The 18,062-nt window shown below is 34.2% G+C and overlaps 1 protein-coding gene and 1 long non-coding RNA gene across 3 annotated transcripts; both read right to left on the bottom strand.

Moving 5' to 3' along the window:
* Nucleotides 1-1,847: 1,847 nt before the first annotated feature.
* Nucleotides 1,848-13,727, bottom strand: LOC145016549 (uncharacterized). The gene is made up of 11 exons (XM_078974830.1): nucleotides 13,490-13,727; nucleotides 12,648-12,794; nucleotides 12,121-12,288; nucleotides 11,910-11,990; nucleotides 11,558-11,773; nucleotides 11,040-11,478; nucleotides 10,383-10,946; nucleotides 10,006-10,322; nucleotides 8,822-9,895; nucleotides 6,995-8,484; nucleotides 1,848-1,967 (listed from the first exon to the last, which is right to left on the bottom strand). Exons 1-11 carry the CDS (start codon nucleotides 13,725-13,727, stop codon nucleotides 1,848-1,850), a joined length of 4,854 nt encoding a protein of 1,617 aa, XP_078830956.1.
* Nucleotides 13,728-17,487: 3,760 nt separating this feature from the next.
* Nucleotides 17,488-18,033, bottom strand: LOC145014154 (uncharacterized). 2 transcript variants are annotated; one of them, XR_013665428.1, is made up of 3 exons: nucleotides 17,961-18,033; nucleotides 17,801-17,863; nucleotides 17,488-17,601 (listed from the first exon to the last, which is right to left on the bottom strand). It is a non-coding gene; the product is annotated as an uncharacterized LOC145014154 (long non-coding RNA). The 2 variants fall into 2 exon arrangements; XR_013665429.1 differs by lacking the exon at nucleotides 17,488-17,601 and adding an exon at nucleotides 17,671-17,714.
* Between the last annotated feature and the right edge of the window lie 29 nt (nucleotides 18,034-18,062).

Below are 18,062 nucleotides of genomic sequence, written 5' to 3'. Positions count from 1 at the left end.
AGGTCAGCTTCTGAATCCATAGCTGAACCTCCAAAGATCACCTATAACATGATCTAAGATATCTCACTAGCTTCCTCCCCGTGACCACTATCTCGGCCCAGTGACTCACAAGTCACGAACTTCTCTTTTCCTCATACGAAAAATACAATCCAACCAAGGATTGACTCAACTCTCCAGTTCCGCCATTGGTTCAACCACTAGGCTCCAAAAACTCTATACTAAGGATACTCAAGCCTAAAACTCTTCTGCATCATACCCTGATCGAGGAACACTCCAACCTCACACTCTTTTGCCGTCTGGTGAGTATTACGGCTCCTCGCAATAACACGACAACCTATGACTAGTGAGTACTATGGCTCCCCGTAGCACCACAACACCAACTGACTAGTGAGTACTACGGCTCCCCATAGTAACACGACTCCCTCTCTCTGAATTGTGAGTACTACGGCTCCCCGTAGCATCACAACACCCTCTGACTAGTGAGTACTACGGATCCCCATAGCTTCACCCCATACTCTCATTCTCATCCCAACGACACACTATGTCCACTAACTCATGCTCCGCAGACTATCATAGATAGCTACACACACTTGTCCCACATATGCATCACAGACTCGGGCGACAACCGTTATAACAAAAATACTTACCTCTGCGGAGATCCCCTTTCTTAAATAATCCCTCTTGATGTTAATACCCAAAGGGCTCCCACTGGAACCGAAAATACATAATTCACCACTGGTCGTCTCAAACTTAAGATTCTAAATAACTCCAAGATCGGGACATTATTCTCGGTCACCACGAAACACCATTACAGGACATCACGATGTCCTGCCTCAACCACTGATCTCCTACTCCCAGCACCATACAGTACAACAATTTGTTCCCTCTGAACTCCATAAATAATTCTCCTTTTTTACCCAATGCGCAAATTCAGTGTATCCAAACACTCAATTGGAATACAAAGAAAGCACTAACGCTTCAGAACACGCTGGTGATCCTCCGAAACCCTTTTCCCCTACTGCTCAAATCCAAGCAAGAATACACATTCCGGCCCGGGGATTAACTGCTCGATAATCTTCTATCCAGAAGTTCTCAACCGTCCATACCATCATTATGAGTCTTCCCTTTGAAACGACCCTGGCCACCACCAGATTCCTGACCGTTTGCCAACTGCCGAGGAGACACCCATCCTTTCTCAGACACATACCACATGCATTATCTCGCTCTGCTCCGTTCCTTGATCATCAATGACCCTAGCCTCATGAATTCGAGCCGCAGATTTTTGTATGCACCCCCTAAACTCTCTTGCACAAATCTATGGTTCCCTCAATAACATACCTGGTTCTCCCCTACTTAGGGTTCGAACCATCACCAATTGACGCACACACCATCCCACAGACTGCTTCCACTAGCAATATCACACCTGCCCTTGGAAGGTGCTACGCAATGCCCAATAATCTCCATTAAAGAGATCAAGCAACCTCTAATACCCTGAATCTCAGAAGAAATCCTTAGGAACTTCTCATCATGACTGACTCTAGTCGTTCAAAGTCTCATACCATCCCAATATCGAACATCTTAACTGTCCAATAATATCACCGAATCTTATACTGAAACAATAAATCATCATACTCCTCAACCTCGACTTATCAACCCAAGTTCCAACACCTGAATCATCACAAGAACATGGACTCCACTCCCATACTCAATATCCATCATAGACAGAAGAGCCGCCGCCCTGATATACTCGTCTGGATTGCCCACTGATACCGCTACCACACGCCCTACTATACTCAAATAGGGTGCAACGTGGTCCTTGACCACCTCAGTCCCAACCGACTACCTGCTCATGATATAACTTTACCTCGCGGCAGACATGCTGCCTGATACTCTGGTGGAAAATCGTCATAAATGCCAATCCGCAAGGTTTTACTCTTAAACCCCAAAACCGAAATATCACGTTTCTCCTGTTTCCAACAGAAACATAAATAGCACCCATCAGGTCACAGAAGGTGACATCTCCTCCATTGATTGATCGCTCACTCAAGCCGCAATCCCCCATAAATGCCTTCTCTACAAATCCCTGAGTCTTGCGACTACATCTGACATCTTACCAATAATACTCTGAAACGCTCCTGGCCTCCCTCTCAAGGGATGCCTCTTCGGACTCAATCATGGCCCTTAGGCCTAAAACACCATCGCGTCCAAACTCCACCAATCAATCCTGATCGGACAACCGGAGAATCACAAGCATCAATTGCTAAGAACCATGGTACTTAGCCCCTGACATCTCTTCTTAATCTGCTACAATGTATGGTACTCGAACCATGACATCACTCCTCAATCTGCTACGATGTATGGTACTTGAACCATGACATCACCCCTCAATCTGCTACGATGTATGGTACTCGAACCATGACATCACTCCTCAATCTGCTACGATGTATGGTACTCGAACCATGACATCACTCCTCAATCTGCTACTTAGAACCTCCAGAATACTCCCTGTATCGAGTATGGGTCCTCTGCTTTCGGTAGTATGGGCCCATAATACTTGCCACATCTACCCATACTTTCCACACGGACCATTCCAGAGCTCCTAAATAGCTGCTCAACCTTCTCGTTCACTAATTCCGCCACGCGTGCTCGCTCCTCAGCGAAATGCTCTACTCCGCCAGCTAAGGTCACCCCCACTTCTCCGCCATCAGCTGCTGAAGAGATCCTAATGATGCCAGTCATCTACCTCCTGAATATCGTCATATTCACTTGGTAGCTGACTCCCATCATCGAGAGTTCCACAAAGCACGAAGCAAGCAACATTTGGGCATCGAAGAATACATAGAGCTCACTCTGGATGATAACTTCGCTTGCTCTGCTCAAGATACCACCAAACTCTGCAACTCTGCCCCTCGCGGGTTCTAACTATTCTTCGATAAACACCACAATACTCATCTAGGCGTCTCTCCTAGATTACTCCTCTACTCAAATCCCTTAAAAGGATTCCAACTGAATACTCTCACTCATACTCAAAAGCACATCAGATATAACAGCAACTCCTAGGCTAAGGCATCACAAATCAGGCCACTCTAGTCCTAAGATATGAAATACCTAGCCTGTCTCTAGCATGCATAATATCTTATAAAATGTATCATAAATATCTCATAACACAAAAGTAAGGGTATTTTGGGAAATTACCGTTCGGGCTCTGGCTGAGTGTACACACTACTGTTTCTTGCTTTCTCTTTGAACTCTTATTCATCTTTTAGAAAATCATTTCTTGAAAACTTTTCTTACTTCCTCAGTTTGAGTCCATATTTACTCGAAGGTGCATCCAAATCCCTCAAACCAAGGCTCTGATAGCAACTAGTAACACCGTAATTTTTCAAACAAATTTTTGAAAATTAAAATAGTTTATCTCTTTAACACTTTTCATAAAAATCCCATTTGTTTAAGTTGCAATACATAACTCTTTTGTTCAATCAATTAATAAACCAGGATCTTCAAAACAAACGCTTCCCCTGGTGTGTACAATCGAGCCGGTGTCGTCCCGTGAAACTGAGAAACCTGAAACACAAAACACAAAACACAAAACACTATAAGCACGAAGCTTAGTGAGTTCCTCAAAATACCACTCTAACACATATTATCCACTCAAGGCTATAACTTTATGGGCCCTTGGGCCCTAACTCTGTGTGTCTCAGTGGGACCCTCCAGTCCCAACTCTCTGTGGACCCTCTGGTCCTAACTCTATGGACCCAAAGGTCCTAACTCTGATAACTCAGAATCATGCATATCACATATCACAATAAATCTAAAAAAATAAATACATACAATTGCACTGGCACATAACTCTAAACCTAACTCTGTGGACCCTCTGGTCCTAGCTCTATGGACCTTCTGGTCCTAACTCTGATATACACACAACATAAATCACATAGAAATAATGCAGTGCAACACATCACATAACTAGCATACAATAACTCTGTCACATAACTCTAGTTACCACTCAAGGTAAAGTATAGTGAGAAGACTCACCTGCTACTGCCGACTGAAGAACAAGATCACGCTGCTCCGACCACCGACATGAACTCCACCACTGAATCACCGAAACCAATAAATACCAATAACAACCAAAATACCCCTGGAAGTCAACTGGTCAAGTCTTGGTCAAAGTCAAAGTCCTCAGTCAAAGCCAACCCTCCTAACTGACTCTACTCACCGAGTCAACCCGCTGACTCGTCGAGTCCCGAATCTCTGAAACTCCCATAACACGACTCAACTCACCGAGTCTCCCCAAGACTCGCCGAGTCCCACAACTCTGAGTCAAACCGTATTAAACTCACTGAGTCATCCCTTGACTCAACGATTCTCAGCTTAACCAAAAAAGGTTAGGACCTCAAGACTAGACTCCCTGAGTCCAAGAACAGACTCGCTGAGTCCAAGGCTATCTTCAACCAACTCGCCAAGTTGTTCTTCCAACTCGCTGAGTTTCTGCCTATCTTCATGAAACTCACTGAGTGCACCTATGTGACTCGCCGAGTACCACTAGCTCTTAACCCATACAGAGGCTTTCCAAGCCATGCAGGGTTTCCAATCCATAGATCTACTCTTACACAAGCCATCCATCACGTAAAGTGGCAAAATTTACGTGAATCCAAGGAGATCTAAGCATAATACACTCTTGGGCTAAGGTTTGGGGCTAAAAGACTTCATCAACAGCTCTTGAATTGGGACTTTATGCTCTTTTGGATCATCAATACTTTAGATCTGAGGTAGCAACCTCAGATCTAACCTCCAAACTCAAGATAACACTATATATACACCCTAAACTCCCACAAATGATGGATCTAGATGGATAACAGCTCAAGCAACGAATCATTACCTCAAAAGAAGGATCCAACAGAAGAATAAGTCAAAACCTTGAAAAGCCCCTTGCTCCAAGCCTCTTAATCTTCAAAGATCTCTTCAACAAACACCCCCTTCAAGATCCAAATGTTCTCTAATTCTCTCACAACGAATATTAGGGTTTTTGGACTTCAAGTGAGAGCAAAGAGGCTGGGGAGAGGGTATTATGTTCTTTATATAGGGCCTAATCCCTAGGACTAGGGTTTTCTCCACACAACACCAACTCACCGAGTCCAACCACCGACTCGCTGAGTTGGCCACTAGACACACGACCAGAATCGCGACCTTACTCGCCGAGTCTCCCCATGGACTCGCCGAGTTGACCATTCACATTTTCACTTTGAACCCTGAACTTTGCACCCCTGAACTCGGGATGTTACAAATTGGCTGAATGAGACACGTGGATAGTTGAACCAAAATGAACACGTAAGATATTTTTCTAGGAGGGTTGTCATAGAAATTTTGTTGGTGGAATATCGGGTGCAGGTTAGCAACAAAGCTTCGGATATGATTTGTTGGTTACAAGGTGAGTCATCTCAATCTCCAAAATGATGAACGAACCCAATCACGCTAAAAGAAAATGGATTCAAGATTCAAATATACCTGTACGAATTGAGAGCGTCACAAATTGATTATAGACTAATGAATTGTTGATAACCGCTGGTGATAAGACGAATGAAGACGGGTTGTCCTTTTGATAATCTCCCAAGTAAGAAGGGTTAATATTATAAAAGCCCTAAATTTTTAACGCGTAATTGGAAAAAGCCCTGATAATTTTTTTTATTATTGTTGTGGCCACAACTTTCTCGCAGCATTATCACTCTAACCCACTTAACGAGTTTCATGGTTAAGTTGGATAACTTTTTTGCAAAATTAGTCCTAAAAAGTTCAACTTTAGTCCCTGAGGTTTGAAAAAAATTACACCACATGGTTTTTTAACTTTATTTTTCGTTTTTTGTATACTTTATTTATTTTCAATTTTTTATAAATATATGTACATTTTTTTATTTTCTTTTATATATACTTTATTTATTTTCATTTTTTAACTTTATTTTTCAACAATTTTTTTAAAACTTTTTACCTTTTGTTTTCTATTTTTTAGTGTATATATAGAGTATATTAGAGTTTATTTTAGGTTTTTTCATATTTCTTTTCGTATTATAGTTTTTTTTTTCACCTTTTTATTTATTTTATTTTATTTTTCTATTTTTTGTTATTTATGGTTTTTTCATATTAAAATTTTTGTTTTCTAATTTTTTCTTATTGTAGTTATTTATGGTTTTTCTAATGTTTTTATTTACTTTGATTCAAGTAAAAGAACTTGAATTCAATATAAATTACTATAACAAGTTTTTTTTTTTAATAAATATCGACTATTACTAAGTTTTTTTTTTTTTTTTTTTTTTTTTTTTTTTTTTTTTGTTTTTGTTTTTTTTTTTTTAGTCTGTTATCAAATTGAAAAATATTATCTTGAATTTAATCTATTGATATCACATATAGAAATATGATTTAATTTGCAAGTTATATAACACCTTGAAACACTAATTCTTAGTAAACAAACTATTTTTTTTTAATTTTCATGTTTTCGTAACATAAGTATAATAGCACTAAAGAAAATAAGTTGGATCGAAATTACAAATATAAACATAACTACTTTATTTAACTGAATAAAAATAAAAAACAATTACAAAAACTATAAATTATCAAAATTGTAATATACTCTAATATATTAAATACACTAGGTGTAATACCCGTGTGTTACACGGGTTTCTTGAAAAAAATAATATAAAATTTCGAACATCAACGAATTATTAAAATAATACAACACATATAAGTGAAAAGTTTATTGAATAAGTGTGTAATTGAACTCAAAATACCAAAAAGAAATCATTAATGAAATGTTCTAAATAATTTTTACAAATCACAAATTTCCAAATACTTCTTTGAATACAACATTAGATGTCTTATTGGTAGGGTTTCCTTCGTTGTCTAAAATTAATATTTTCAATCCATCTCTGCTTTTAACTCTAGACAATGCAACATACAACTGTCCATGAGTAAACACTGGTTGTCTTAAAAACAAACCAACCTTTGATAGCGACTGTCCTTGACTTTTGTTTATTGTCATCGCAAAGCATACAGCAAGTGGAAACTGTCTTCGCTGAAATGTGAAAGGAATCCTTTTATCCGAAGGGGTCAGTGACATTCTTGGAATAAACGTACGTTTTCCTATATTACTTCCAGAAATAATCTCTGCTTCTATAACACGCTTACCCAATGCTATAACTCGTAGCCTTGTTCCATTACACAAACCGTATTTTTGGTCAATATTCCTCAATAACATAACTGGAACACCGACTTTTAATACCAATTTATGAATTGGCATACCTGAAGGTCTAAGGCCATTTAGAACATCAGGAGTGTATAAAGATTCGTCAAAGTCATCGTGTACAAACTCCGATTGACAAAGACTGTCTGAACTTAAGTATTCTTTTTCATCTCCAGGAAATAATTTTAACAAACGATTGTTTATTTCTTGAACAACTTCATTTTTCGGTGCAAGGATTGCTCTTTCTTGGAAAAACATCGGATTATTGGCATTTTCAACAATAGAAGGATAGACAAATGTAATTAATGAACCAATAGGATCCGATGAATCTGTAATGAGAATATCATCTGGTATATCAACAATTGCCTCGCCGTCGTTTAAGCCACCAACCTTTCCTTCACCTATATTCAAAATCCAGTTTGCAAATGTGGCTGTTTCTTCAATATTAGATGTATGAAGACTTAACCTCATGTTTTTTGTTAATCTTAAGACCTTGAAATCTGACCAAATATAGGAGGAACTTATTGAAGCATTGACGATGTCTTGTCTACTTCCATTAGGAACAACAGGTAGAATTTGTCTGAAATCACCTCCAAAAACAATTGCTTTTCCTCCAAATGGCAATTTGGAGTTGCTACGAAGATGACAACCCAATATATCCTTCAAAGATCTATCCAAAGCTTCAAAGGCATGCTTATGAATCATAGGTGCCTCATCCCATATAATCAATGATGTTTTTTTTAACAATTCAGCAACATCACTCTCCGGCGTTATAGAACAAAACGAATCCTCGGTAAGATTTAAAGGGATTATAAATCGAGAGTGCGCTGTCCTACCTCCTGTCAATAATAAGGAAGCAATACCACTTGAAGCAACATTTAACACGATTTCACCCTCCGATCTTAAAGCAGCGGATAATGTTTTCCAGAGAAATGTTTTCCCTGTACCTCCGTAACCGTAAACAAAAAAGACACCTCCTTTCTTTTTTTTAACATTTGTGATAATATCGTCGAAAACACCTCTTTGTTCATCTGTTAATGAACCAAGTAGCTGATAAAACTCTTGTAATAGAATCGTCCTGTCAAAATCTAGCTCCTCAGTAATCAATCGATTATTTGAAGAAGATATAGACTCATGATCAGGGTAAGGCATCCCATCAAAATCTTTGAGGCTTGAATTGTTTTGGAGTAAAATTTTTTCAATCTCATAAAGTGTCAAGTTCTTAACTTGATCCTCATCAAGCGATAAACCTGTAGAAATTTGCAAGTTAATTTTTATAAATATATAACTTTATAAAATTAAAACTTAACGATAATAATAAGGTTAATAAGTTTTAGTTAAATATAAAAAAATATATAATAAATTTTATTTAATAAATATAATATATTATGTAAGAATTATTAAGTAAAACATTAATTTAAATAATGAAAAATAACATATTAACTGGTGCCTTTAATCTTAGTTGTTGATTGTAGAGAATTCCATCTGATAAGTATTGCCAAGTTTTTTCCCAGACAAAGTACGGTCTCGACAAACTATTAGACTTCAACATAGTTGCAAATAAATAACGCAAATAATATCCAGAACCTGAATGACTTGCCTCCTCAATTGCTTCAATATATTCCCTATCATCTTCCAAAAGTCCAAAAGCATAACACGCCTCTCTAAAAGTAGGACACACATGTCCATTAACCGTACGAATGTCTGCAAAACATTTCGGACCTTTGACTTTATTTAAAAGGATTCTCAAAAAATATGCTTCGCCAACATTAGGAGAGACGGTGTGAATTCGACCGATAGAAAATCCTTTTTCTCTTGGCTTCCAACAACGATCATTCAATTTCCAAACAAACTTGGTAGGAAATTCAACATAAGAAAGCTTGCGTGCTTCCTTATTATGTTCATTACACTCCATCCAAGCTAAGAACATCGAAGAAGAAACAGACTGTTTATTGAGGACATCCTCAATATCATCGTCAGCACCGTATACAACATTTTGTTGTCCAGGAAGATGAAAAGGAAGCCTCATAACAGAAGGAGTCCTGAAATGAACATCAAATTTGAATATACGCCACGAAGCTTCACATGCAGATAAATATCTACAATCGTAGTAGTTTTTTATTTCGTCAACTACATCGTCATTATCATCTGCATTGTTGTTTGGTACAACCAAAACAGTAGCCCTATCAGGACCCTTGTTAATATATTTGAACAAATATTTGATGGAAGCACCCTGATTGCACCACTCAACATTAATGTGAGCTTGGTATCTTTTCAAAAGCAGTTTGTGATATGGAACCACACTTCTATTGTCTAACTTAACACCAGACTTTTCAACAAAAGATCCATCATTACGTCTCCTATATATTGGATAACCATTTTCATCAACCGAAGTATGCTCTGTGAATGTCTTTGGGAAGTTTTTTGAACACTTGTTATCAATCATGCATGGGCATTTAGGATTATCACTACCACAAGGACCATGCATCATGAACTCGCTGACAAGTGCATACAATTCTGGATCGTCATTTTTGTTTGGAATTTCAGCAGAAATAACACGATCAATATGTTCAACGGTTGGGAGCTTGTAATCAGAGTGCATGAATAGACATATATGAGCATGAGGTAGGCCGCGCTTTTGAAACTCCACCGTATAAACAACTGACAATTTATTTAAATAGAGTCGTATTATAAGAATTTGAAAAAAATAAAAAAACATATTAACAAAATATATAAAAACACTTTAACAATGCATTATTAATATAAATTACCTGCTTCGACCGAACCCAATAATGAATTTTTCTTTAAGTCTTTAATCAATGAATCTAGCTTCATTTTGAACAACCTAGATAGGATATCCGGTCTGTCTTCGGGTTTGAGGTTTGTGTCAGCAATAAACCTTTGAATCTCGGGCCACTTTGGATTGCATGTTACAGTTATGAAATAATCTGGGTAGCCAAACCACTTACAAAGTGACATGGCATCTAAATAATTTTGCATCATGTAGCGTGCACCACCAGTAAAAGAAGAAGGCAATATCACACGCTGTCCAATATTCGAAATATCTGTATTTCCATTGTTTTTCACGCTGCGTAAAGTTTCATAGGACTCGCATCGAAGAACTTTTTGTTGGTTTCATATGTAATACAGCCTCTCGCTTTCAATCATCGTATAAGCATCAACCATAAATTGTTGAAAAAGCCTTCTTGAATTCAGAATTAATGAGAAAATATTAACTCTGTCTTGAATCCTATATGAAAAGAATTCTCTCATTGTACAGTAACATCGTTTGTTATTCGTTGAACACGTAACACCTCTATGAGGGATGTCAACTCGATATCCATCATCCCCATAAGGAAAGAGCAGTGGGTATTGAAGAGCAAGGTAAGCAGGATGCAATTCATTTATACGTTGTAGATTGCCTGATTTAGTTTTTACGATGATATCTCTATTATCAATTGAATTACCAATGTCACCAACAATTAAAGCAGCAACCTCAGAAGCGGTAGGTAGGTTATATGTCCTTCCATCTTGTTGTCTTCTTCCTATAAGACGTAACTTTAGATCTATATTAGGACTTGCATTAAAACAATCTCTTGCCATTCTATAACACTTAACCAACTCATTTGTTGAATCCAACATAACCTTTAAAAATCTTATGATATCGATATCAAGTTGCTGAGAAGTTGAATTGCACCCATCTTTTTGTGTACTGTTAATAATGACAATTATATTTAATATTTAGTAGGTAAATAAGTGGTATGAAAAAAAAGGAATTGTTAAGAAAAATAAACATGAAATATACCTGAAAGCGTGTTGTCTATTTGAAAGTTCGTTGTCAGTATCATATATGTATAGCTGAGAGAACTTTGGTTTTGATCCATCTATAGGTAGAAGGCTGCCCATACAATGGTAATTTTGACCACTAAGTCTAAAAATATATGGACCTTTGCCTTTGTTAACGGAAGAATCAACTTTTCCACCCATCGATGTAAATGAAAACATCGAATTGTACAGACGAATGTTGTTCAAAAAATGTTTCCCTTTGGGATGAACAGAACGATAAATATTTTGGTAATCTACAGGTGCTTCTTTTAATTCAGGAAGCTCGACCTTTCCGTTACCACAACACATTGAAAAAGATGTTTTGTTGCCATCTTTATTGCCTTTAAGGGCTTCATTTTGCCATAATTTTGCATGACAACTCGTACACACAAAACTCTGATCACCATGGTCGAAATAATCTGTTTAAAAAAACTTGATTAAAGATATAAATATATTATTCTTAAATGAGTAATATTTTAATATAATCATTAGTGTTACCTTTTGAGATACCCGAAATCAATTGAACATGATTATGCTGAACATTTAAGTGTTCATCTGATGTTAAGTCTATGGGTATACTCGATATATTTGAGATCTTCCTTTTTGACTTTTTGTTTCTTAAAGATAAACCGATAGAATTATCTCGAGTGACTGCTAACGAAGATGTGGCTGTGATATCATTAGACAATATAGAATATTGTCTATTTTCTGACACTGAAAGTATAAATGTTAGTATTGAATTTTGAAATAAAAATGATAATAGTATGATTTAAATTGTATACAATACATACATAATATTTTATGTAACTTATATAGTAGGAAAACTGATGTGAAAATAAATTAGATATACCATTGGTAATGTTAGATAACGGTGTTGTTGCCGTATAATTGGAAGTAGATTTGAAACTTTGCTGAGCATACTCCATACACGCTACGAAATAAAAAAAAATTAATTAATATAAAAAATAAAATAAACATAATAAACATTGGAATTTATTATTAGACAATTAATTATATATTATATGGATGAGATGTAAATTATATAATATATAGCATATTACCGTTTGGTGTGGTGCAAGTCTGAATGGATCTTCTATTATCCAAATAATATTTTCTCTGTTTTCGCTTATCTTTATAAACGTTTGGGTTGACATTTTGATTGTCAGCGGTAACATTATTGAACGTGCTTGATGACAAGGTTTGACATTTGCTGTTGTCATTAGTAAGCACTGAGAAAATTATATAAGAAAAAATTTATTATAACACTCAAAGTATTTATAAGTTAACATATATAGGAAGAAATAAAATATATATGCATACTTATATCATTGAAACGAAATATAAGAAATATGTTTAAATAAAATATTAAAAAATTAAAACAATGTTGATTGTTATGACCATTACTTGTGAAATACTAAGAGTGTTACAAGGAAATATGCATTATTTATGTCGTAAAACGTTAACACAAAATAAAAACTGATAAACAAAATTAAAAATATTATGTGAAAAGAATACTCTCGTAGCAAACTAACTATAAAAGCATGATAGAAAAAAAATATACCATTTGGCGTGGTGGTCATATGTTTACATTTTTTGTTATCCAAATATAACTTTCTAAGTTTTCTTTTATCTTTAGCATCATTGGATAATGAACTTGTAATAACATCCAAAGTAGATTGACAACTTGTGTGCTGGTATCCACCTGAAATATTTGAATTTATATTTTCATTGTTACCTGTAAGATATATAGAATAATTTGAAGTGGTTAGATGTTGATAAGGATAAATGATTTGTGTCCATATACTGAAAGTATAAATGTCAGTATTGAGATTTGAAATAGAAAGGATAATTGTATGAATTAAATTGTATATAACGCATAGATATTAATTTATATAACTTATATAGTAGGATAACTGATATGAAAAGTTATTCGATATACCATTGGTAATGTTAAATAACGGAGTTCTTGTCGTATAATTGGAAGTAGATTTGAAACTTTGTTGAGCACACTCCATATAAATGTTTTGGTTGACATTTTGATTGTCCCCAACAACATTATTGAATTTGGTTGATGACATGCTTTGACTTTTGCTAATGTCATTAGTAAGCACTGAGAAAAATATATAAGAAAAAAGTTATTAAGACCCTCAAAACATTTATAATTAATATATACAAAGAAAAAAAATATATGCATATTTATTTCATCGAAAACGAAATTTATTTAAATAAAATATTAAAAAATAAAAACAATGTTGATTGGAAAAATAGTTACCTGTGAAATACTAAGAATGTTATAAGGGAATATCATGCATTTATGTTGCAAAAGAGTAATAGAAAATATAAACTAATAAACAAAATTAAAATTTTTATGTAAAAACAATACTCTCGTAACAAAGTAATTATAAATGCATTATAGAAAAAAAAATATACCATTTGCCGTGGTGGTTTTATCTTTACATTTTTTGTTATCCAAATATAACTTTCTGAGTTTTCTTTTATCTTTAGCATCATTGGATAATGAACTTGTAATATTCCCAGAATATGTCAAAGTAGATTGAAAACTTGTAGGCTGATATCCATCTGAAATATTTGAATTTATATTTTTATTGTTACCTGCAAGATATATAGAATAAAATGAAGTGGTTAGATTTTTATAAGGATATTTCATATACGGTAAAGTAGTTATTTTTATAAGGAAAAACAACATTTAATATATAATATTGTACCAGATTAATAATAAAATTTATTGATTATGTGTAATACAAATTTCAATAAGACTTAATCAAAATTTTTATCAAAATTTTTATAAATTAAATTAAATAAAAGAGTAATGATAATAAAACAAAATGGACACGTTGAAATATAATTACCAATTGAAGTGGTTGTCACGCCATTGGAGTTTTTTTATCCAAATTTAACTTTCTTTGTCTGCGCCGGTCTTTAGAATGATTTGAATCCATACGATGTTTATATCATAAAAAACAATAGATCCTGTAATCAAACTATAATAAACCAATGTTATATAAATTGATAGTATATATTATGAATTAGTAAAATTGACACATTATAAAAATACGTATATGTAAAAAAATTGTTAATAAAAAAATTGTTAATTTAACATGTTATGAAGCTTATATTTAATAAAAATAAATGGACGTGGAGTTATTATAAAGAATTTGTACTTATATAGTTATATTTAATATACATTATTGGATGATATAAAAAATATTGGAAAAAGAAAGACAAACCTTATGTAGAAATATTGGAAGAAAAATAGATTTCGGTAGTTAAACCAGGAAATTTAAATAGAAATAAAATAAAACTATAGTGATTCTTATTGAAAGTTTATTTACTTCTTTTACTTTTAATTCAAAAAATTTTTCACAGTTTTATTTTATCATAGAAATTTGAATATTAAACATTAGTTATCTTAAATATAAAAAAAAAAAGGTTTACGTAAAGAATGAGGATAAAAAAGTAAAACAACACCGTGAGCAACGAAGGAGGCGTTGAAAATGTGAATATCGATTCTTGACCTAAGCAGAATGCAAGATGCGATTTGGATGGGCAGACGACCATACGTTGGAGATCGAAGGAACTAAAAGGGGTTCGTTAAACAACGACAGTAGAAGGAAATCACAGATGATACCGTCGGAGTTTATGGGTGCTGAGATGGAAATAAAGTGATCGACAAAGGATTTCCGATGGGCAGACGACCAGACGTAGTGGAACATGAATTGTTAAGGTCTGTTGTATAATAAAAGTTATTAATTGAATATGATTTTAATTTAGGTTCAGATTTTTTTTACTAATTGGAGATTATTTAGCCAGATTTTGTGCTGAATATTTGGTGGATTTAGGTATATATATAATGCAGGGGCATAATGGGAAAAGTAGTGAAAATCCGAGTAGAAAATAGAACAGATAGGACCAGGGCATGGGTAGCATCGATATAGAAAACGAAAATATTGTTGGAATCATATTCTCTATACCATTATAATCATATTCTTTAGAATATGACCCATGATATACTGCTGTTAAGTGATTAAAATGATAATTACATTATTAATTGTAAAGGAGATTACAAAAAGATGTGTGTTCTGATCACTGGGACATGCTTCCTGAAAAGACACCTTCTGTATTGATTTTGCCTGTGCTTAAAGGGAACAACTTTCAAGTAAAGATTACAGGAAAGCTTATACTTTGATGATAATGTGTAACCATGTTCCAAGAAAAGACATAAGAATCAAGAAAAAAACATATTTTTTAACATTAATTAATACATAAAGAGCTTTATAACCTATTATTTATCATCCTTATTTACCATCTGTGGGTAGTGATGTGTGTATAGATAATCATTCCCATATAGACAAAGTCTGTTTATTTGTTGCATCGATTGAGCTGTTTGAATATAATCAAATCAAATGACCATTTTACCATTGTATATACAGGAGACATAGGGGAACAACTTTCAAGACAAGATTGGTTTGTGTTGTTTGGATCTAGCATTAGTGATGCATATACCGACAAAGATAGAGCCTGTTCATCAGCAATTGCTAAAAAGTTTTGAGCTAATACTAAAAGTCCCTGTTAGTTTTTGAGCTAATGAGTTAAGCAGTTAATGCCATATGGTTGTTACCTGTTGACTTAATTTGGACAAAATTACTTAACAGGTTAAGCCAAGAAAAACCTTGGTTGAATGTCATTTGTCTAAATTATTTTACCTATCTAAATTATATTCATTACTAAATTAAGCATTACTAATCAGGAAAATTAAGCATTACTAATTTAAGCATTACAATAATACCATTTGTCTAAACGCATCTAGACACCAATCATTTACCTGTCTACATATTTTCATTTCTTCTTTTTCCCTCCAAAATCATGTTAATTAAAATTGATGAATGTTGTGAACCTACTCTGATTTATCAAGATTCCCTGTCTACCTATTTTCCTTTTTTTGTTTTCCCTCCAATTATTTATCATCATCTCTTTGGTATACAGTTCCTCCTCATGATAAAGGGTGGCTTTGCCCTGTTTGTGATTGCAAGGTTGACTGTGTTGACTTGTTAAATGATTCCATGGGGACAGATTTGTCCATCAACGATACTTGGGAGGTCAGTTTGGTCATTTTTTTAAAAATATTACATTTGGGTTTTTACAAAAATCTTGATTTTCATATCTTGCAGAAGGTGTTTCCTGAAACTGCAGTGTATGGGGATAAATTTAATGACATTTCAGGGCTTCCTGATGATTCTGAAGATGACAATGATAACCCTGATGCTCCACAGGTAGCAGAAGATGAGGTGGATGTAGAGGATCCAAGCTCTAATGAGTCTGATGAATCTGATTTCTCTTCTGCATCTTCAGATTTTGGAGCCATATCTAATAAAACTAATAACTGTTTATCTGTTTATCAATCTTTTATTTTTTATTAAGTTTATTTATGTAAAAATAATTGTAAATTGAAAGAAAAAATATTGTGTAAATAATAAGCATAAAAAAAGTAAAACACAATCGTGTTTGTGGAGGGAGGCGTTGAAACTGTTGTTGTGCATACCGACTATTCAGCTAAGCAAAAAAAATTGCGAGCTTTAGATTGTATGATGTAGAACTGATGAACAGACAAATGTTGAAGTCTTTGTTAAATAATGACAATGAAGAAAAAACTGAAAATTAACACATCTTTGATTTAGATATGAAAGAAATAAAAAAAGACTGTTATACCCCTGCAACATATAAGGCGACTACATAGTAAAAACAGTAAAATAAGCATCTTGCAGCTACAAATGTAAATGGTTCCTATCACTTTAAACACATAAAGACTACATAAATGATGCTAATTTTACACAACAATTCCCCATCCTTTACAGAAGTTACAGTAATTAACACATCAAGCAAAGCATCACAGAAATAGTAATTAATGTAAATGGTTCCTATCACTTTAAACACAAAAAGAATACATCAATGCTATATATGACAAAGTAGAATCGTATATGTTCACTCAATATAAGCAATAATATCTGGTTTTGTATAGATTCAATAGTAATTAACACATCAAACCTTGTTAACTGCTTATCAATCTTTTATTTTTTATTAAGTTTATGTGATACATCAATGCTATATGTTCATTCAAAATCCATTCTTAACATAAAAATAAAGAAAACAGAATATGTGAAACCAATTACGAAAATATTCTTGACAAACCATAAAATCTAAAAATTGATGTTCGACTTGAATGATAAATAAAAAACGAAAAACTTAAAATTGTTTGAAACGTTCATAAGATCTCACTTCTCGACTTTAGAAATCAATAGTTGGGTGGACGCAACAGTTTCCTTGATTCCAATGGATATTTTTGAAGGTTTTGTTGATGACTCACAAACAGTATCTTCAAGATCGTAAACATCTACAAGTTTACATTTCACATTGGTAGTTGGTGAGAGCAGGCTAGTGGTGTCATGGTTGGTTGATGGAGTCATTGAGATGGCATTTGGAAAAGTAGAGATAGGAGTATTATCAGCAACGAAGGAAGCAGAACCCTTAAATGCAAGAATTAACATATGTTAATGATTGACTTAGGAGTAATGTAAAATGAGTGACGGGCAAAAAAAGTAGAGATAGGAGTATTATCAGCAACGAAGGAAGCAGAACCCTTAAATGCAAGAATTAACATATGTTAATGATTGACTTAGGAGTAATGTAAAATGAGTGACGGGCAAAAAAAGTAGGAAATTATACCTTAAAACCAATTGTATCCTGAGAGTTGAAATCTGAGACCACGACATTAACAGACTCAGTGTCCTATATGTAACAGTTTGTAAAGTGCAATTTAGATTGGTAAATATCAAGTATATAAAACATAATTTGTAGACGGATTAAGACTTATTTGTAGGTATACCTGTTCAATGTGGTTTGCTTTTTCAAGTTTCTCGAGTGCAGAAATTATGTCAACATCATCACTTATCTTTGATATTTTGTAACTACGAATGTATTTTCTTCC

This window comes from Lactuca saligna, chromosome 9, assembly GCF_052625555.1.
Source record: "Lactuca saligna cultivar CGN05327 chromosome 9, ASM5262555v1, whole genome shotgun sequence".
Classification (NCBI taxonomy): Eukaryota; Viridiplantae; Streptophyta; class Magnoliopsida; order Asterales; family Asteraceae; genus Lactuca; species Lactuca saligna.
This window is presented reverse-complemented; position numbering and strand designations above follow the sequence as displayed.

Coding starts and splice junctions, on each gene's coding strand:
- LOC145016549 (XM_078974830.1), bottom strand. CDS start 13,727: ATGAAATATCCTTATAAAAATCTAACCACTTCATTTTATTCTATATAT. Junction 11,991..12,120: donor GACTTGCACCACACCAAACG/GTAATATGCTAT, acceptor TTTATTTCGTAG/CGTGTATGGAGTATGCTCAG. Junction 10,323..10,382: donor ATGATTGAAAGCGAGAGGCT/GTATTACATATG, acceptor AACTTTACGCAG/CGTGAAAAACAATGGAAATA.